At 39.4% G+C, this 23,008-nt stretch overlaps 1 protein-coding gene across 1 annotated transcript; it reads left to right on the plus strand.

Moving 5' to 3' along the window:
• The first annotated feature begins 1,346 nt into the window (after nt 1-1,346).
• mxra5b (matrix-remodelling associated 5b) lies at nt 1,347-13,616 on the plus strand. Its single transcript, XM_027025082.3, has 7 exons — nt 1,347-1,769; nt 2,083-2,298; nt 2,474-2,603; nt 3,279-3,669; nt 3,806-7,798; nt 8,253-9,153; nt 10,575-13,616. The coding sequence occupies exons 1-7, from the start codon at nt 1,762-1,764 to the stop codon at nt 12,481-12,483; spliced, it is 7,548 nt and encodes a 2,515-aa protein (XP_026880883.3). The 5' UTR covers nt 1,347-1,761; the 3' UTR covers nt 12,484-13,616.
• Nucleotides 13,617-23,008: the final 9,392 nt, after the last annotated feature.

Genomic DNA, 23,008 nt, shown 5'->3' on the forward strand with positions numbered 1-23,008 from the left:
ACTTTGCTTGTGGTATATTGAGGGTATACTGATATTGGACTATACATACCATCCAACTAAAAGTACCGGGACACCCTTGCTAATTATAAATGTAATTCCTAAAAAAAATGCAAATAATTCTCGCTGGTGGGTTAATGGAGGGGTTTTCTATGTTTTGACAGTGGAAAATGTAATGTGGCAAAGAACATTCAGAGCAGCACAATTGTATAAAGTGCCATTTTAGAGTGAATGTTAAAATATGTGTGTAATGTCTTGAAGAGAATGAATGTGTGTAATGTCTCAAAGAGAATGAATCTTGAAGAGAAATTCTTAATAACCCTAGACAACACACATGAAGAAACACAATGCTCATTTTGCTCCCATTCTGATTACCTCCAACTCATATCATGCATTTTATATGTGCACCTAATAAAAACACAGCAACTGCTTTGATGTTTCTCTGAGTGACTCATGAAAGGGATAGTTATGGATTTTCTGTCACAGTTTACAATTTATTACTTAAATTAAGTTGGCAGATAGATCATAATATAACCAATATGACCTTAAATGATCAAGTTTGTACACACACACACACACACACACACACACACACACACACACCCAGAGAGAGAGTGGGGGGGGGGAGATGGGTGGGTAAAAATCTATTGGCAAAAAAAATTCTGAAAATGTTATCTGTGCAACTATCCTATGTGCACTTATACCTTAAATTCTTAAAAAAAAATAAATAAATAAAAAATAAATAAAAAATAAAAAACCAGAAAAAGCTAAATATAGTTGCCGTTTGTGTTGAAATAATGCCCATAACAGATACTATGTTTCCCACAATAATTCCAACTATTTACACCTTTTATTTTGGACGTTCTTATTTTAGCTGCATCACCATCTTGGACCACCCCTTAAAGGCCATGCTCACCCCAGCTGAACAGACCTGATGACCAAACGTGCACGTAATGCTTATAGGCTTAAGTCTCCGTGCTTACACCGACGAAACTTCTAAGATGAGATAGAACATAAGTGACAAATTGTTCATTCATAAAAGGGTTTACTTATAGTAAAGAAGGTGCTGAGACGACTTCAGATTAGGGAAGTGTCTTAAAGTGGATACAAGCCTTAAAAAAAACCTTTTTATTCCAAATCGTCCTCTTACCTTTCCAAAAAACTACTGAATGATAATGTCAGTCGAAAAAACCGTTTGGTGTGTAAATGACAGACTGAAAAGGTGCAGAGGGAGATGCAATATGAGATATTTTTCTCAAACTCGCTCCTCCTATTTAGTCCTGGCCGTCACGACAAGTTTGGAAGTCCTCTCTTGCCTTCGCAGGGCAGAATATTCGTCCTCCTGTGAACCGTGTGGATATTAAGGACACCGCGTCCGAATTCACATTTCCAACCTTGCACTGAGTGAAGATCCCTGCACTCTTAGGTTCTGAATACTGAGTGAGGAATCGGACGCATTTAGATGGACATATCGGACATATTTTAAATAATTCATTTAATTTCATTGAATTAAAGCCTTTATAGAGCTGTATTCGTTTTTTCACCAGCTCCATGAACAAAAAAATGAGGAATATCTATTGAATGGACGTTAATATGATCCTGTGGGATCCTGTCTTTGAATAAGCAATTGCAGGGAAATGAGAGACCGACACTGCTGTGGACGTCAGGATTAATTGGTGACAGACTCCGAAAGATATTTGTTCAGTACCTTACATTACGAAAGTTTTTCACAATTGACTATTACCAACCATCAAAAAGCTACCAATGGACATGTGAGTTTTACAGAAATATTTTTTGATAATCCAATGAGTTAAATAGTTAATGATTACGTTGCAGTTTCAACGTTCAGAATATTTCATTCATTCATTCATTCATTCATTATTTTAGGGATGTTAAGTTATTTAAAACTTTTAGATATAATTTTTTTTGTAGGCCTCTGATAAATAATACAAATGGAAATTGAAAGAAATGCCGTATTTTCTTTATTTTTCATTCGGATTGGCTTCTGTGTGTACACCCAGACAAAAGAAAGTAGGCAATTGGTAAAGTTTGATAGTAAAGTTTGGTTTGTGTGTTTTTTGACAGCATTAATATTAAACCATTGAAGACACAAATCAACATGCGCACCGTGGGCAGTTTTGCACTGACGGTGCTGATGTTGCTCGCGACTTTCTTCGACACCAGCGTCGCTTGTCCGCGCCCCTGCGCGTGTTACGTTCCCACTGAGGTGCACTGCACCTTTCGCTCCCTCGGCGCCGTGCCCGCTGCTATCCCGAAATCAATTCTGCGCGTTAATCTTGGGTAAGCAGCAACCTTTGACCAAAAGAGGAACTTTCTATTATAAAATTCTCAAACGGTGTCAGTTATGAACTGCACGTGCTTAGCTTTATATATATATATACATATAAGCATTATGAAAGCATGGCTTTGCAGTGCAAGTAGATAATCACTGATTAAGATGCTTTCCATCTTGCAGGTTTAACATCATCACTCGGATTACACAGCACTCCTTTGCCGGTTTAAGGAAACTGGAGCTTTTGATGATGCATGGGAATGATATCCATAAAATTCCCAATGGAATCTTTCAAGACCTGCTGTCCTTGCAGGTAAAGAGCCCATTTTCAGTCTTTAGAAGTCCTCATTCTAAAGAGAAAACAATCTAAGAAAGCAAGTAATTTCTACAAAAAATCCAGAGACTATATTTATACTATATTATATGTATTATATGTATATATATATATATATATGTATATGTATATGTATATGTATATGTATATATATATATATATATATATATATATATATATATATATATATATATATATATATATATATATGTATATGTGTATATATATATGTATATGTATATGTATATGTGTATATATGTATATGTATATGTATAATATATTATATGCAGTAGTAGCTCTCCAACTCACTCTGGGGAGTCCATGTTTCTAACTCATCAGCTAATTTATTTGCTAAGTACTTCATGAGCTCATTTAGTTGGCTTCCAGCAAAGAAACAGACATTTGCAAAGGAAGAAGCACTGGGACTGGGCATCACTGCTATAGACTAAATAAACAATGAAAAAGCTCCAACACTGATATGAAATGGACAACCTCTGAATCATAAATGCAATTATCAAGATTATGTTACCACAGCAAAATCACTGTCATTATACATTAATACTTTTTAAATTAAGTGTTCTTTTGGTCTAGGGAGACTGTAGGTGGGAAACTCGCTGTGAAGTGAAAATGTGTGTGCTATGTCTCTTTCCTCAGGTGCTGAAAATGAGCTACAATAAGGTGAGAGTGATTACTGGTCATACCTTACTTGGCCTTAAGAGCTTGGTGAGACTACACCTGGACCACAATCGGATAGAGTTCATCCACCCAGATGCCTTCAGTGGGATGACATCACTTCGCCTGGTGCAGCTGGATGGGAATCACCTGCAGAAACTCCACCCTGCCACCTTCAGCACGTTCTCTCTGCTTCAGCACTTCCCAGTCTCCACTCTCAAACATCTCTATCTGTCGGACAATCTCCTGACGTCCCTGCCCGGGGATATGCTGAGGACCATGCCTCGACTGGAGAATCTCTTCTTGCATGGTAATCCCTGGACATGTGACTGCAGGCTGGACTGGGTCCCAGACTGGAGCACTCAGCATCCAGGTAAATCAAAGGGTCTTTGAAAAGGTCATTAAAGTTCGTTAAAAATCTTGATCTGTAAGATGTTTTGTTTCTGTTTCTGTTTGGATATTGTTCATGAACAGTAGTAGTAAATATTTTATTTTTGTTTCTTTTCTAGGGGTGATGAAATGTAAGAAGGACAAAGCATATGCCAAAGGTCAGCTATGTCCAATTTGTTCCTCGCCACAGCAGCTACGAGGGAAAGAATTCTCTCAACTGAAGCAGCCCCAGTGCCTGGGACCAGTAATCAGCTCTCCAGGGAGGGATGTGCCAGCAGAAGAGAACCTCAGTGAGCTGCTATCACTAGAGGAGTTCAAACTGCCTTTTGGAAATGTCACACTGAAACTTTCTGATGAGCATGGCAACAAAGTTGATTTGATCTGCCAAATCCTAAAACCAAGAGAGTCTAAAAAAATCACCTGGAATTACACTAAGTCTTTGCAAATTATAGCTAACATGACTTTGTATTTTGACCTTGAATGTCCAATGAAGCAAGGAAACTATGACAGTTTATGGAGACTTCTTGCCTACTATAGTGAGATACCTGTGCACCTCCAGAGGGAGCTAATGCTAAGCAAAGAGCCTGAACTGAGCTATAGATACCAGCAGGACATTGAGAGAGATGCATACTATTATACTGGAGTTCGAGCTAATGTTTTATCCCATCCATCATGGCTCATGCAGTCATTTCTGAGTATGCAGCTGAATAGGCGCTATTCCACATCCAAGTCTGTAAAGCTCATTCTCACAACCCAAATGTCATCTACCACAGACAGTGTGAAGGCAAAACAACAGAGGAGATCATGGGTTATCATTGAACACAACAACATGACCCAGACTACATTTAGCTCTGTTGTGGGTGGTATGATTGAGATGGACTGCAGTGCGCAAAGTTCTGGAGAGCCATCAATTTTGTGGATGCTGCCTGATGGCTCTAAGGTTAAAGCTCCTTTCAGCAGCCCAAGCAGTCGTCTGTCTTTGTCTGCTACTGGGAAACTTCTCATCAAAGCTGTTGAGCATTCAGACTCTGGTGTATATTACTGCGTCACTGAGATCCAAGGAAATGTGGATCTACTAGCTTTCCGTTTATCTGTTGTAGAGTCCTCCACTCCTCCCATAGGTGATGAGGTTGGAATTGCCGTATCCAAATTTGTAGGTGAGTCTATCTCGCTGCCTTGCCATTCAACTGCATCACCAGATGCAGTAGTAGACTGGATATTTCCAGATGGCAGTGTGATAAATGCCAAAGCAAACTCATCTAAAGGATTCGTCTTCTCTAATGGCACACTATTCATTGTTCGTGGTAAACCTAATGACAGTGGATATTACAAATGTGTGGCTTTGAATCAACATGGTGTGGATTTTCTGGCTACAAAGCTCAATATCATGAGAAGGCAAGAAATAGAGACTCTCAGACACTATCGCATGAAACCCCAGTCTGCAGCAGGGTTGTCTACAAAGGTCAAAACATTTTTGGACGACACTGAGGAGTCCTCGGGTGATGAGGCTGCCCAAGTAAGAGTGCCATCAAAAAGGCCTTTTATTAACCAAAGGAGGGGGCCACAGTCAAGGCCACATTCATTCAGGAACTCTCAGCGAAGGTTTCCAGACCTTAGAAGGCCTATAAGGAAAGGCCTATTCATAGGACAGCAAAGGAACAATGAACTTCAGAACAGAAGAAATAGTAAGACATCAAAAAACAAAATAGACCCTCAGAGATGGGCTTACATTTTGGCAAAAATTCGTGAAAAAAATGCCCAAAAAACCACACCACCTAACTTTTTCCAAAGAGTTCAGACTGTAAAGCCTAACATAAATAGTCAAGGATCCTCTGACAACACAGAAGGATCTTCTGATGACAGAAGTTTAACAAAGGAAGAATATCACAGAAATCTAGATCAAAGAACGTACAACACACATACAGTTACACATGCTGAAGGCCTGCTTAACTCATATCAAATAGCTACAGCCAATTTAAGTACTGAATTTGACAGAGTAACACTGAGACCAGACACTGCAAAGCTCACATCTGCATCCAATTATGTCATTGAGATGAATGCCCTGGAAGGAAACCATGTCAACATTTTAACTAGCAGCTCTTCAGACAAAGATCAAAGACATCAACAAATTGAAAATATCCCAATATCTACAGGGCCTGCTGCTGTGCCAGATTCAGAAGTAACAGCTAAACACAGCTTGTCATTGGATTCTGGATTACACTCACACTCCGCGGATGTCGATGAAACATATGTGTTGGGTAAATCTGCGTTTTCATCAGTATTGCTTTTTACCACTTCAACACCACCAGCCAAAGGTGCGCCGTCCTATTTTACCAAGCCAATGGCTCCATCAAGCATGGTGCCCCCAAATTCAAGAATCTCTGGGAACACCAGAAAGCGATTTAGAAGTAGGCAGCGAATAAACAGAATAAGGTTAAGACCATCCTCAGCCCTGCAAACTAGCAGCCCACGGTTTACAATATCCAAGGTTGCTGGAGCTCATCTGCCATCAGTCATTACAACAACTTCCTCATCACCTGCCCAAACCATGGGCATCGGTTCTCCTGCTAGAGATGTTACTACCCCTGAACACCAGAAACCCTTTACATATAGAATTAGAAATAATGAAATACATGTTTCTGTCCTTGATCAGAGAATCAATCTTCTTGCCAACAAAATGAAGGGGAGTGAATATTCCACCAACCAGAAAATTCAACCCACTGCAGAACTCTCAGAATACAGTTCAATTAACATTATCCCAACAGCAGTGTCTCTTACAAGCAGTGTCTCTTACAAGAGAGAAAATGAAGATGCACCCATTGAAGGCTGGAGAAATGAAAACACAGCTCTTAAACATATTGCTTTTCCACAAGTTGCTCCTACATCTGAGCCAGACCACAAAGCCATTACTCTGGTCACTAGCCAGGACAAGTTTGTAAACATACTTTCAGCAGTGAAACCATCTCAAAAGGCCATTGGTAAAGCTAAATCAAATGACACCAGCTCCACATCGAGCCCTGGTGTGCCTCTGCCAGATAGTCCTTACATACTTGAATCACACCCAGACAAAAGCCTCAGTGAAACCTATGACTCAAAAATACTCAGTTCTGCTGAAGGTGTTGCATCTGAAGTCAATAGTGTGGTTCCTCCAGTCAGTCCATTGCCTTCTTCTGCAATATTTCCATATGAAGACATTAAGTCACACAACTCACACCAGGGCACTAACATTAAGGAAGACCCACTATATCCTTATCTATTTATTCGTACAAGATACGCAACAGTAAAACACAGCTCAAGTTCAAATCACCACAAACTCACCACAAACTCACCGCAACCTCACCACAAATGCACCACAAACTCACCTCCACACACTCAGTATGAAAAAAATGCTATCACTTCCATCATTGCAAATCTGGATTTAGAGGTTGCTAAAGGGGAAGTCCTGCTGTCTGAACTTGGGAATACAGCCAGACCCACTGGCATCGCGCCAACACCGAGTGATTGTTCCCCTGCAGCCATTCCGCCAGCCATTAGAGTCAGGACTGCAGTCACAACACAACCTATTTCAACCACAACTGTAACAACTGCAGTGCCTACTTATATTACTACTGTCCTCCCTACCATTACCAACACAGATGCAAAGAGAACATCAGAACCCAGCAAGCCAATTACAGATAATAGGATTCCACTTTACTCAAGACATCCTTTGACAAACTACATTCCTGTTAGAAATAATGGAAGTATCTCTAATTATAGGTATCATTATCACCTCAGCCATATAAATCATAGTACACCATCAACTAACAATTTATCAGTGGGTTTCAGAACAGTCAGTCCCATCAAATCAACTATCTTGTCATCTAAATCCACTACTGAATCATCAACTACAATTTCCTCCCCTCCCACAACCTTTCAGACACATACCAACAGACACATACATTTGATGGTCTCACATGCACGGCCCCCACCTGTTCCTGTGCTGAAGTCAAGGCCAAGAATCACCACTGTTAATCCTAGCACAATCATGGTGGATGCTGGAACAGATGTGCGGTTTCCATGTGAGTCTGTGGGAGATCCCAAACCTTTTCTCACCTGGACCAAAGTCTCTACAGGTACAAACAGATCTTTAACAAATTTTGATGTATTTTGTTGCACTAACTGTTAATTATTTCTAATTGGATTACTAATTGCATTCTATATATTTAAGTTTTGAGTCTGTCTTTTATTTGTGATTTTTTTTAATTTGTTGTTTGATGAACTTGTTGCACACAAGCTGACATGGCAGTTCTGCCCCAGAGTAAAAAGACGAATGCATCATCAGTATGGAAAATATAAAGCAGGGGAACATGTGTGCATTCTATGTTTCTCATAGATGATGCAAGGAAGATTTATCTCAATTTATCCGACAGGACTGACTTAGGGCAATAATTTTTAGCTACAGATGTTACAATATTGTTACATATAATATGTCAAATAATCTTTGTTTTATGTGGCTGCATTATTATGCATACATATGCAGGTCTATATTTAATAACGTTGGTTTCCCATATTTTCCTGTATTTCCAGGAGCTGTTATGTCAGTGAATACCAGAATCCAGCGGTTTGAGGTACAGCCCAATGGAACCTTTGTGATACGTAGCGCTCAGCTCCAGGATCGCGGCCGCTACCTCTGCACCGTTCAGAATCCGTATGCTGTCGATAAGATGATGGTCACCCTGATGGTTCTGGCCCAGAAGCCCAGGATGTTGTTGCCAAAGCAACGTGATGTGACAGCATACCTAGAAGGCAGTGTTAATCTTGAGTGTCGTGCACGGGGCCTTCCCAGCCCTTACATCAGCTGGATGCTTCCAAGCCGGACTGTGGTGCACATGGTTAGCACTGGTGAGCAGAGGATCATGCTCTTAGGCAATGGCACACTACATATAAAGCAGACTAGTTATCCAGACAGGGGAGACTATAAGTGCATTGCCAGCAATGTGGCAGGTGCAGACTCTGCAGTGGTTCGGCTACATGTTGCCGCTCTTCCACCAGTGATCCAGCAGAAGAAGGAGGAGAACTACACCATCTCCGAAGGTCAGACTGTCCACATCCACTGCAGTGCGAAAGGAGCCCCCACTCCTTCAATCCGATGGGTCACCGCCAGTGGCATGCAAATACGCCCTTCCCAGTTCATTAACAGCAACCTATTTGTTTTCCCCAATGGGACACTCTACATTCGCAGTTCAGTGGAAAAGGACTCTGGGACCTACGAGTGTGTGGCCCTAAATGGTGTGGGTGCTATTAAGAGGAGCGTAAGTCTACTGGTGAAGAGGAATTCTACTACAGCCAAAATAACTTCCACCTCTCCCCAGAGAATGGATATCAGCTATGGTGGCAATCTGAGTCTGGACTGCAGAGCTTCAGGCATCCCTGAGCCCAGGATCATCTGGAGAACTCCTATGAAGAAATTAATTGATGCACATTACAGGTACATTGTCCTACAATCAGTTGAATCAAGATGTAGGATGATGTCTTATTCTAAACATCCATACAATTTGAGGTTGATAACTCAAGCACAAAAATAAAGAGAATTTGAAATGTTTATTTTAAATCAACAGTATGTAGTATTGCACCTAAATAATCTGAAATATTTGGATTTATGATACAATATTGTGTAATCTGGAAAATAATGCAATTAAATTATTTTTAGTGTTTTGTATCAAAGAATAGCCAGATTAACTATGGCAAAACTGGACTGCAGTTTAAGATTTAGATCTGGAGCATATAAATCTCACAGCTGCTGCAATAGCTACTGGTGTCTTTACACATTATGGTCTGTATACTATAAAAGTGGTTTATCCTTACAGGTTTTTCTGGCAGATGTTTTGTACTACTTTGACTTCTTAAAACTACATGTTGTCCACATAAATTATGAAATAAATATCCTCCAGTAGTAGAATTGAATGGGGGATTATGGTGCTGACCAGTACTGGCCACTAAAAATTATCACAGTGATTATTTTCTTGTTGTTCAAGTATACTGCTATCAGGATGTTTTCATGGAATCAGAGCAGAATTATTGTTATGTGATATTTCCTCTGGTCTGTACCCATCAGATCAAACTGGGGGAAAGGTGATTTTAGGTTTCTGTACTTTACAGTACTTAAAGTTTGTTATTTGAAGAAATTTGGGAGCATCTTCTTAAAATGAAAACAGTATAGTTTTGCAATACAGTTGAAGTTAGATTTGTGGGTTATTTTAGAGCAGTCCTTGTGTTAAAAATATGTGTTCACAGCACCTATCATAGCAGAAGAGAATTCACCAAGCAAAATTCAGTCAGCAGAAAGAACAGCAAAAATCTAGTCATCAGAGGTTCTAGATTGGAATTTAGATGTCAGTGCAACATCTGTTGTTGGTTTAAAAGTAAATGCCTCCACCTCTATTCCAGCCATCTGATTAAGGACTCATGTCCATATTCCTAATCCCTGGAGTTGGATAACTCTCAGGGGTGAATGGGTTCATCCAACTTTCACAGAAACAACACACATAGAATCCCTTTACATTTGGTTTCATATCAGTTCAATGGCAAAACTCATCAGTCTATATTTGCATATCTGCCAGTATGATTAGTATGCTGAAAGATGTATTTACATGCTATCATGTCACCTTTATTTTCTCTGGAGCATACTGCATATTTGCAGTTGTGCAGGTTAATTTATTAAATTATTATTATTATTACTCTGATTTATTTTCCAGAGTTAGTATCATTACTCTTCCTTCTGTGTGCTAAGCACAACGTTGTAGAGAATTATTAGGATATTTGGAACATTTTTTTGTGTGATGAACTTTAGATAAATTTGACTATAATTCATGCTGGCTCCTTTTTAACCTTTCATTTTTGTCTTTCCAGCTTTGATCCCAGAATGAAGGTTTTTGACAATGGAACTCTAACTATTAAATCAGTAACAGATCAGGACCAGGGAGGCTACCTCTGTGTGGCCAGAAATAAAATGGGGGATGATTATGTTCTCCTGAAAGTAAACGTCATGATGAAAGCAGCCAAGATTGAGGGGAAGCAGTTAAGCGACCACAAGGTGCAGTATGGAGGTGATCTTAAGGTGGACTGTGTTGCCTCAGGTCTTCCAAACCCTGAGATTCGTTGGAGCCTTCCAGATGGAAGCATGGTCAACAGTGTCATGCATTCATATAACAGTGGTGTACGACGAAGAAGGTACGTTGTCTTTGACAATGGAACTCTCTACTTTAATGATGTGGGTTTGAAGGAGGAGGGAAACTACACATGTTTTGCTGAAAACCAGATGGGTAAAGATGAGATGAAAATCCAAATTAAAGTATTAGCAGCAGCACCAACTATTCGTAACAACACATATGAAGAGGTTAGAGTAGCCCATGGTGAAACCGTATCACTTACCTGTAGTGCAAAAGGAGAGCCTTCCCCATCCATATCATGGCTTTCCCCAACTAATCGCATTGTACTGCCAGCATCAGACAAGTACCAACTCACTACTGATGGAACTTTGCTTATTCAGAAGGTTCAAAAATTTGACAGTGGGAACTACACTTGTACAGCCAGAAATAGAGCAGGAATGGACAGAAAGGTGGTTCACATAGAAGTTTTGGTTTCAGCCCCCATTATTAATGGACTACAAAGCCCGATCAGTATGACAAAACAGACTGCCAAGAAGGACCAACGGGTTCTTCTTCACTGCAATGCTGAAGGAACACCAGTTCCACAAGTCATGTGGGTACTGCCTGATAATGTTGTACTGCCAGCTCCATACTATGGTAGCAGGATTACTGTGCACCGTAACGGTACCCTGGACATACGCACTTGGCGCAAGAGTGACTCTGCTCAACTGCTCTGCATCGCTCAGAGTGCAGCTGGAGAGGCCCAGCTTCAGGTGCAGCTCAACATAGTGGAGCAACTGGAGAAACCACAGCTGAAAAGCTTGGCTACCGAATCCGTCCAGATTGCGGATGGTGTGTCAGTGACCCTTAACTGTTCTGTGGAGGGAAAACCTGCTCCTGAGATAACCTGGCTCCTGCCCAATGGCACAACCCTTCAGAGTGGGACTAGCATTTTACGTTTCCATCATAAACTTGATGGATCTTTGGTCATTAGAGAGCCTACAGCCTCAGAGGTAGGAATATATCGGTGCATGGGACGCAACAGTGCTGGTTATGTAGAAAGGACAGTCACACTGGAGTATGGCAAAGAGCCCCACATCAGTAACAAGTACAACACATTAATCAGCATCATCAATGGGGAAAACCTGCAGCTGAACTGTCAATCGAGTGGTAACCCATCACCCAACCTGACCTGGATTCTACCAAGTGGAGTTGTTCTGACCAGACCACAAAGAATGGGACAGTATGCCATTTTTGACAATGGCACGCTGAGTGTTCAGCAAGCCTCTGTCTATGACCGAGGAACATACCGCTGTGAGTCTGCCAACAAATATGGATTCTCCTCTCTGTCAGTTGCAGTTATTGTAATTGCATACCCACCACGCATTACCAGTGGACCAGCAGGGGTAACTTATGCCAGACCAGGCGTGGCCATCCAGTTGAACTGCATGGCCATTGCTATCCCTAAAGCTGAGGTGACGTGGGAGATGCCTGATAAAACCCAACTCAAGGCTGGGTCTCAGCCTCGTCTCTATGGTAACAGGTACCTCCACCCGCAAGGCTTTCTAATTATTCAAAACCCATCCAGCAGGGACAGTGGTTTTTATAAGTGCACTGCCAGAAACCTAGTTGGTAGTGATACCAAATCAACATATGTACATGTGTTTTGATTGAAAATAATGAGGTAAGTACATGCCCAAAGAACTGCCATAGTCAGAATACTGTTCATAAAAAAGATTTATTTTATAGATACAGAATTTGTTGATGTATTATTTTCTACTGGTATTCTTGTAAATAATGTATTAAAGCTAATTATGCTGAACATCTAGCAACTTTGGAAAGAAATGGCCTACTCTAACCACTGAAACATCTCAGCCCACCACAAATAGATAACAAGGCAGATGTATAAGATATAGGATTTGTAGAGACATGTACCCTAGGCACAATAAGTGATATTGTGTTCCAACATTAAACCCAAATCCTTTAATTTAAGGGTGGCACAAGTTTGGTACATTCTATATATGGTTTTTGACCTATATAAAATGTCAAAATGCCACATGCAAACGCATTATCAGGGAACAAATATATATATATATATATATATATATATATATATATATATATATATATATATATATATATAATAAGTGAGCAGAATCCACTGTGTGATATTCATTACTATATTTGTTTGCATGCATTAGATTCTAAATGTTTCTCTTTTTATAGTAACTTCTTTTCCTCAGAGACTGATTTGATACACTTCTGAAATATTTTTCAACAAGCCTACTAATGGACATTTATCAGAAGTCAGATAATTGTTTGTGCCTGTCACAGCTCCCTCCTCCTTTATGCCTCCCTGTGTGTGTGTGTGTGTGTGTGTGTGTGTGTGTGTGTGTGTGTGTGTGTGTGTGTGTTCATACGCATGGCCACACCCCTCCTGTGTATCACACCTGTTCCTTGTTTTACGTTATTACCGTGTATATGTAAAATCCTCCTCTTTAGTTGGTCTTTGTCAGGGTTTGACCCATGTATGCTGTGCTTCAGTTAACCATAGTCACCTGCTTTGTTTCATGTTGCTCACATCCCGTTTTTATCTTTTGTCTCGTGTGTTAATAAACTTTTATCACGTCCCAGCTCAACTCGGTATCCTGCCTCTCCTCCCGTTACTGTGCCATTATATATTTACTTACTGCCTTCTTTGTAAATTATTTGTCTTTAAAAGACTAATTAATGTAAGCTGTTGAATATCTTGTTTGTAAGAAATACATGGTTGTACTTCTATATTTCCAATAAATATCACAAATATTAAGTCTATGAATTCATTCGCATATATGAAAATAGCATATATGAAAATAACATATATGAAAACTGCTCTAGATTCATCGATTATATTTCCGATTCATTGTGAGCACACAGAGTATATATCTTAACACATTTATTACTTTGTAGAGATAGTTGCATGAACCTGACTAAATTATCTGAACCTGAGTAAATTTTTCATCAACAAAAATAATTCTCCTGAGTAATCTAGCAACTCAGCTTTGTCAAAGTGAACGCAAGCACTCTGAAATGTTTCACAGAAGTCGACAATGCATTTCTTTTTGTGGTGTTAGGGGAAATGCACATCGTTAAAGAATATCATAGATGAATGAGAGGAGGAGCAGCTGGGGAAAGGCTGTGATATCTGAGCGGGTGAGCATAATCCCGCGAGGCTACTAATCTTTACGGCAACCACTGAATCCGTGCAAGGCAGCACAGGAGGCTTTTCGGCAGGCCGTCAGGACTGGCTCTGTGCTCCTGTCATCTCTTTACCTTCTCCTCCTTGTGTTGAAACGGCCTCTTCAACATCATCAGAGATTGAAACTGGGTTTTCCTTCAACTGAAGGAAAAAATAAGGTCACAATATTCAGGCATCCTGTTCTGATGTGGTAATTGTAATGACTTTATCAGGGCAGCAGTCAGAGATTTTTTCCTGTTATGATTTTAGATTTATGGCATTTAGCTGATGCTTTTATCCAAAGCAACTTACAATTATGACGGAGTACAACTTGAGCGAACCAGCAACCTTACAATTACAAGTCAAGTACCTTAGCCACTGAGCTAACACTCATCATTGCTATGGGGTTATCACTGGATTATGTTTTAGAAACTGACTTTAGAAGGGCCATAGAAAGGATGTAACCAGTGTAATGTTTAGTTTATACAACCTCAACCTAGTAATTACTGAGAGATGAGAAATATGAGATATTGCTACAAGTAATTTATATAATAGATATCTTCAGCTCACCTACCACCCCAAAAGTGGGTGAAATGCCAACTCGGGTATGAAAGCACTGCTGCATTTGTTAATAACATTGTCACATTCACTGCTAACTGAATTGGTTGAAGGTTGGCTTGTGGTCTACAGTGTGTACAGTGACCAAAACTGTAGTAAGGAGACATAGAAAGACATGATGGAGGTCTGCTGTCTCTCCATGCATTTCTACTTTCCCAGGCAGCAACAAACACCAGTTCAAGATGAAGAACCAAGACATGGCAATGGAGATATGAGAAAGCTGTATTTATGGAGTTATTAGTACTGTGGAGTGTCATAAGTATTGTGACGTGGTATTATCTAGCAATGAGCTCATGAAAACAAGCAGACCCTCTGTAGCTTGAGGCTATACAGCAGAGAGAAAACCTCCAATCAAAAGGATCATCTGTTTTGTTTCAACACCTGAACGAAGTCAAAACCTGCATCACAAAGACTCCTGAATTCTTCTCTGCTCCAAGTATGGACGAATCTACAATACAAAAATGCTGAAAGCTGCAATACGGGGTTTTGAAAGAGCAAAAAGGCATTCCACTCTGAAAATTCATTTAAATTCTGAAGTTATGAACAATAGTGCCAACATTTGAAAAAAGAATAAAAAACAAAACAAAACTCCAGGCTCTATCCAGTGGCCTATTTTCCCCTTTTTGTCATTTTAATTTGGCTTATACAACAAGGTATTACAGTTGTCCATGGAAAAACAACCCTCTAAAAAGTTATTTGAGAGCTACAAGTCTAATATAAAGCAAAGCACAACCCAAGTATAATCTATTATGAACCAAAGCCTATAGCATTTATATACATTTCAAAAAGCATGGGTTTAATTGAACATATCAGTGGGACCTGTAGAATATTATTTAATCTGAAGAGGGGAAATGTGTTTTTAATGTTGAGTTTGTTATTAATCATTTCCCCAAATCCCAGATTAAAACCTTGCCCACAGATCAGTAGGTTTCTCTCTAGTTCCTGCAATACATAACATGAAACAAACAACAGTACCAGTATGGGACCAAAACAAAGCTGGCAGGATAATTCTCTGCTTTTTTTTTTACACTAAACAAGTATGAAGGCTTCTATAGGCCTTGCCAGTAAGATCTCTAGCAGACTCTGCTCTCCGCAGAACATGTCTTTTAATGTTAATGTACCGTAGTTTGTTTTGTTAATTCATTGCTTGATTTTCAGAAAAATATAGGAATCGCTGTTAGTGCTTTGATGTACTTTATACTGTAAACTGTGTAAACACCCATTTAGTTGTAACTGTAAGATTCATCTGTCTGGGGGGAGACAATTTAAAATTCCATTGTGAGTACCAGATGTCTGAGAAGGACAAATGTCCCCCCAAATAAACTAAGAGGAAAAAGGTCCAAATCAGGAAGGAGCCCAGATTCAATATGTCTAATTTTGTTCACTGGAAAGCCAAGGCTTTCCAAATAGTTAAAACATCAGAACCAAGTGAAAAATGCTATGTATTTGTGATTCAGTATGTTTCAACAGAAGACCTAGATTTAACTAGGAATGTATGCGTTATAAAATAAAAAAATGTTTGCATACTTATAGTATTAATGTTAGTATAAATCCATCTCTCTTTTTATTAGAAATCTGAAAAAGTGTAATAAAGAATAAATTAACATGGTCCAAGATTAAAAATGGTCCAAGCTAAAAGATTAAAACATGGTCCGCTCAACATATTGTAAAAAAGTCTTTCATTTTAACAACGGTACACCTACCCCTGATATCATGATGTTACTGAGCCTCAAACCGTCTTAGTTGCCATGGTTACTCCCACCACTCCCTGATGTCCCCTGCTGTAGACAACCACACCTCCACCCCAGCCAACTACTTCTCTGTTCCCCTTCATGGACATTCTATTGCGGGATGGGTTTTGGACACACACCATCGGGACAAGACTAGGACCTCTAGAAAACCGGACAAGACATTATTTGCTTATTTTTCTTTTTTTTCTCTCTCTCTTAGCATTGTTACTATTGTGTGACCGTTATCGGCCAGAAGAGGATGCCCCCCCTCTTTGAGTCTTGGTTCCTCTCAAGGTTTCTTCCTCATGCTCTAGGGAGATTTTCCTTGCCACTGTCATGATTAGATTTGAATAATAAGTCTGCCTTCAACTTGGGGAAATTTAAGTATCATTGCATATTTAGTGATAGATCGAATTTGGCTGTGTAAGGCCAAGAGTAAGGCCTAAAAACTCTGTAGCAGTCTCAATAACAGAAGTATTCCTTCATCTTTTTAATTATTAACTAATTTACATTTTTAAGTATTTTATAGCCTTTAAAATAGCTTAATATTGATAGCAATTAGTAGACAAAGAACATACATTGTTCATTTTATTTTCTTTACTAAATACAGAACTCTTCCAAAAGGCCTGCTGCTCCGGCAGAAGCCCGGAGAGGACTGATCTTCCCAACAGGACGGTGTGAGCCAGTAAACACTGTGCTGCCAAAGTCCGATGGGAAATATGCCCTAGAAATATCAACAACTAACAATATAGATGTAAATGCATTTAGAATTAAGGTGATATTTTGTAGTTTAATCCCATAGCCATTACTTGTTTTATAAATTCAGTGTGCTGGTGTTCAAAGACAAAACAAAAAATTGCAGCTATTCTCAATTACTTACACATTGTACAGCATGTGAATAAATAAACAATGTGATCCATTTATTTCATTATGATGCATAGCATCAAGTGACAGGTAATCCTCCCAGAGCGAATTTTTTGGAAAGCTGTACAGTAAGGTTTCTAGGTCTGATCTGCCATATGGGCGATGTTAGCTCCAACACATGCTCACACTAATCAGTGCAGCACAAACCCTCCTCCAACCCCATTCTTATGTGAACATCAAAGAGTCCCTTGGAAATTGTGTCATCATACAGCACCCTCTCCAAAGCAGGATCAAACTGGACATGCACGGAAACTTTTGAGTGGAAACTTTGTTTTTTGGGGGACACTGTTCAGTCAAAGTGAGTTTATGGTAGCTTTATGGAACCTGTGGAAAGCTTTATTGAAGGGCCCTGTTTAGAAAGCTACATGACACCTACATAAGCCCTAACTCTAGCTGACAAAATATCAGACCCAGACCCTCCATTTTCAAATTTCATGTATTTTTTGAGTAAATAAACGCTTGCTAACCAGATAAGCTTTTTCAATGTATTTTTCACACCACTGTGAAAAATAGTACAAAAGCAGTTTGTAGATGTACAATGCAACAAAAATCTTATCATACGAGAATGGCTGCTTGTGCTCCTTCATGGTGAAATTCAATGCATCTGTTCTTTGCCACCTCATTATTTGTGTCCAAGGAAAAGTAAAATAGCAAACGGATTAAACTCCTTTCTACGATTTCGTGAACTATCACACAGAAAAAGTGACACACTGAATTGTTCAATCAATCCATGGCTCAGTTAGAGTTCTTGTGTGTAAATGCAAACCATCCCTTAAAACAGCCCAGAATCAGTCCTGGGTGGAGATGAAAGTTTTCAGGGCAAGTGTGAAAACACCCTTAGACCCCCCCAGTTTCTGGCCGGGTGACATAATGCTGATGATATAACTTGTCTGGTGAGGATGGTGGTAAACGTGAGGACCTCAGAAAGATGCTCTGTAGTATCTTCTGTACTGGCATAACAATGACATGAAAAACTGTTGCGTAATAGACATTTGTTTTGCATTGAGTTTTTTACCCTCACTGTTATGTGCAGAAATGCTCTGAGAATAAACACAAATATCTAGCAAAAGGTAATAGCTTGTAAAACGTAAAATATGGAAAATAATTGCCCCCAAACAAAAATGTCAAAGTCAAAGTGAAATTTATTTATATAGTGCTTTTTACAACAGCCATTGTCACAAAAGCAGCTTTACACATGTCCAAGTTTAAGCCAAAGGCGACACAGGACAATTTGTTTAAGAGAAAGCTCCCATGAGGAGTAGGAAAAAAAACCCTGACAAGAACCAAGACTCAAAGAGTGAGGCATCTGGAAACGGGATACTACAGCAGCTACAATATAAACAATAAAGGACAAATAAGTAACAACAGCAAATAATCAATGAAAGTCTGTTGCAGGGTCTTACAAGTCCTAGTACTGTTTCAGCACATTCTTGATCAAAAACTCGAGTTAGAGGACAGAGCCACGTCGACCACACCCAAAGTTCAAAACACACCCACTGGCCACGTGGTCAGGCCCGCCGTGCAGTGGGAGTTCAGCCTTGTTTGTAACCACGCACACCTGCATGTGGTTTAGTGGTGCGATGTCTGTGTGCGTTTAAATCGCTGTAGGCGTGTGCGTCTTTGTCAGTCATTATATCTGTCGTAACACAGATATAGTGTGTGTGTTATTTGTGTTCGTTTTTGCGAGTGCCGTTGTCCTTCATGTATGTTAATAAACGTGGAGAAAGTCTGTACGTCCTGCTTCTTGCCCTGCGTCACGAGGAATAGCCCTGGTTTCGTTAACATTCTTCTTATTACAAGAAAGTGTATCAAGAAAAACCCCATGGCACCAAAAGAAGAGCCTGACTTTATCACTAAAAGATTTAGAAATTGGAGTGACAGAAAATTATAAAAGCACATGAAAGTAGTCATGCAGCCTATTTCCTGGGCAGTCACAATCACCCTTGATGGGTACAAACACGCTGTACATGTACAATCATCCAGTGCTTTGGCAAACCAACAGTGGAAGAACAGTAATTTAGTATTGAAATTCACGAGAAGTAGAATTTCCCTCTGTTAGTCCGTTATGTGTCACGCCCTGTCTTTCTCACGTGCTTAAGGTCCTGTTTAGGGTGTCATTCGTCGGTGTTTGACCCGGTGCGCGTTCAGCTTCAGATGCCTTACCGGGCTCTTGTCGTTGTGCCTAAAACTGTTCGTCGTGTTTTGTACTGCTAACTTCCAGTGTCGTTCATCGCGTTTCGATTTTGTTTGTGTTTGCTGTATTTAGTAAACGTTTGTGCTCGTGACCACTCGCCTCTGCATCCTGCCTCGCCCACCACTTATAAGGTTTATTATATTAAGTTAATGTGGAATTACGTTTGATTTCAGCAATGGGGAAAAGGCAGATGATGACCAAGGCAATAACTTATCATCTCACTAAGAGATATGAAGTACTCAGCTTACTATACAGACCTACTCTCTGGTCTCTGCAGACCATATAAACAGGGCTCGTTCCACTCATTTATCCTTTGTCATTTGCTGTGCCTCAAGCCAGCTCTGTTCAACAGTATTAATAAACCACCTGTTGTAGATACTGGTTCAGTTAAATTATGCAACAATTTTGCTTACTTTTTTCATTATAAAATTTATATGCCATTACGTCTTCTATCCCATTACGTCAGTCTATCATTCTGTTCATGATCTCTTTTCCCTTGGTATGATCTGGCCACTCTCACATTTGACTCCTACCTCTGATCACAAAGTCCAAGTTTACATATTGTAAGTTAGATCCGTAGTAAGGAATGTAAGACCGAGATAACCATCCCTATCACATACCTTACTAATATATGTTTTGTAACTGGTTGTATCCCTGTAAATCTCAGAACATATTTGAACTCTGCTGATTTAGATAATTATTTCTAACTTCCAACTAAGTCACTGGAACTTCCAACTGCAGTCCCACTTAGAAGTTAATAATTTGGGAGAGTCTTTTCAGTCCAGTTCAACCCTTTGCATAGTACAAAGACTATATTTCTTAAGAGTTACCAATAATGTGCAGCTTCTTCTGGAGCTCTTAGAATATTCATGCTTCTTGATCTTATTTCCACTTTTGATATCATATCTCATGATCTATTACTGTCTCAAATGCACAGCATTGGTATTACTAGATCTGCTCTTTCTTGGTTGTCCTTTTATCTTGGCAACAAAACCTTTACTTTGTCTGTGACTCGAGGCATCCCGCAGGACTCTGTCTTAGGTCCAGTACTCTGTACTATTTATGTTTCCACTTGATCATATGCCATCATGCCTTAATTTTTCACTGTTTTGCAGACAACATTCACATTTAAGTCAGCACTAGCCTACTCAGACTATACCACCATAAGCCCTATCTGACTATATTCATGCCAAAGTCTTTTTTAACTTTTTAAAACTGAATGCTAGTGAAATTGAGTTGCCCATAATCAATGCTAAAGCTCTAATATCTTGCTCATCTTTCGTAAAAGCTTCTTCCTACGTCCATAATCTCAGAGTTAATTTTGACCCCACACTCTCTTCTACATTCATATCAAAAGTTAAATCAACAATTTTCCATTTTCCATTTTTAACATTGTTCGTCTCTGGTCATTCCTTAGTCTAGCAGATTTAGAAACACATTATGCATTATTGACTTTGCAGATAGACTACTATAATTTTTTTTCTATCTGGTCTCCCTCGTAACACTCTCTATATGTTACAGTATGTACAAAATACTGCTGCTAGAATCTTCACCAACTTTAAGAAATCTGACCATATCAGCCGTATCACTCAGAATCTACATTGGTTACCCATTACCTTTTGTGTTCTGCACAAGGTTCTTCTTAGTAGATATAAAACCTTGCATGGCCTACCAGCTCATTACCTGGTTCTTACCTGGAGCTTCTCCATCCATACATCCCATACCTTTGCAAGACCGCAACATTTAGGCCTCCACATTATAAAGTTTAATTAGACCTCTATGAGTGGATAATCATTTAAATCTTTGTTAAATACTTACTTATTTTCATTATGCTACCAGTTCTCCTTACGCAAGTGAGTGTTATGCATGTAGTGTCTTTTTTGTTTTTTGTTATTGTGCACTTTTTACTTAATTTGTTTGTTTGAATGTAGTGTCCTTGAGCTTGGGAAAGGTGCTATAAAATAATTATGCTAAATAATTATGACTGTGTTTGGAAGCATCTCAATAGGAGATGAGCCCTCATACAAGAATGAAGTCCAAAGACTGTCGGCATGGTTTTCTGAGAATGATCTCATCCTGAACTATTACATCAGAAGAACTCATAATAGACTTCCAGAAGAACAGGGCAGACCATGATCCATTATACATCAATTGGGACTGTGTGTAAAGGGTTCTTGCTTTCAAGATCCTGTGTATGTATATCACTCAAGGTCTTTCTTGGACCACCAACACCAAAGCAGCAGTCAAGAAAGCTCAGCAATGACTGCACTTCATGAGGATTCTCAGGAAAGAACAACCAACAGGAGAAGGCGCTGGTGTCCTTCTACCATTGTTCCATCATGTTGACATACTGTATCATCTGCTCAGTAGCAGACAGGAGATCCCTTCAGAGGGTCATCAATACTGCCCAGATGATCACTCGCTGCCCACCTCCCTCTGTGGGGCCTTATTCAGCTCTCATTGCTTCAGTAGAGCAGTTAACATTTGTTATGAAAGACCCAATCCACGCTGGATGTTATCTATTTGACCTGATGCCCTCTGGCTTTAGGTCCATTATATCATGGACAAACAGACTGTGCAGATGTTACATTCCAATGGCACCTTTGTATGTGTACATTCCTAAACAGCCCTATTTGGATTTGGAGGAGGCGACTTGGAGCAACTCACATAGACCTGTTTTATTGTTCTGATGAAGAACAACTGTGCAAAATCCAAACCTAAATGGCTCTTAATTAACTCTCAGCTACTGTCGAGAAGACCTCAAGGGAATGGTCCCAAACATGCCATATATTTGCAGAGTGTAATAAAAATAGTATGTACCATATATCCTTTTTTAACCAAGTTGTGCATATTGGATTCCAGTAATTAGCATAATGGGTTAGTTTTATGTTTGATCTCTATTGAAAGCCCTTCTGAAAATAATTTGATTTAAAAAAAAATGTAATTCAGTATGCAAAACAATCCACAAGACATTGCTGAAAAATGAACATAAATTGTAAGCAGTTTAAGTTGTATATGATCTATATGCATTCCTTTGTGCTTTTACAAGCACATTATAGTGGAAAGTCTCCATCTGCTGGGATCCCATTTCCTGTTACATAAATGTTACATCTGGGCACACTTACAGAACTTCCTTACTGCATGCATGGCATACCGTGGTTCAAAGATGCATGGTTTATCTTACACATGTTAGAATATGTTATCCTTGTACATAAATTAGACATGTAATGTATATTTTATAAATTAGACATGTCTTTATATAACATGCACAGGCAGTAATCTTGGGTATTTGGAGAGTTTAACTATTCTAAAGGTTGAATGATATAAAAATAGTGAACTTCCCCCATTCTACTTTAGCGAATCAGTTGTTTTGTATGTACCAGTGATGGAAAAGTTGTGATGAACTAGGCAGAGGCAGACACATAGACCCGTGTGACATCTTTTTTCCGATTGTGTTTTTTTATTGTTATTTACAGGTGTCCCATAGCTTCTCGAGCATACACTATCCAACA

The sequence above is a fragment of the Electrophorus electricus genome, chromosome 9 (assembly GCF_041902795.1).
Source record: "Electrophorus electricus isolate QZ-2024a chromosome 9, ASM4190279v1, whole genome shotgun sequence".
NCBI classification, from domain to species: domain Eukaryota; kingdom Metazoa; phylum Chordata; class Actinopteri; order Gymnotiformes; family Gymnotidae; genus Electrophorus; species Electrophorus electricus.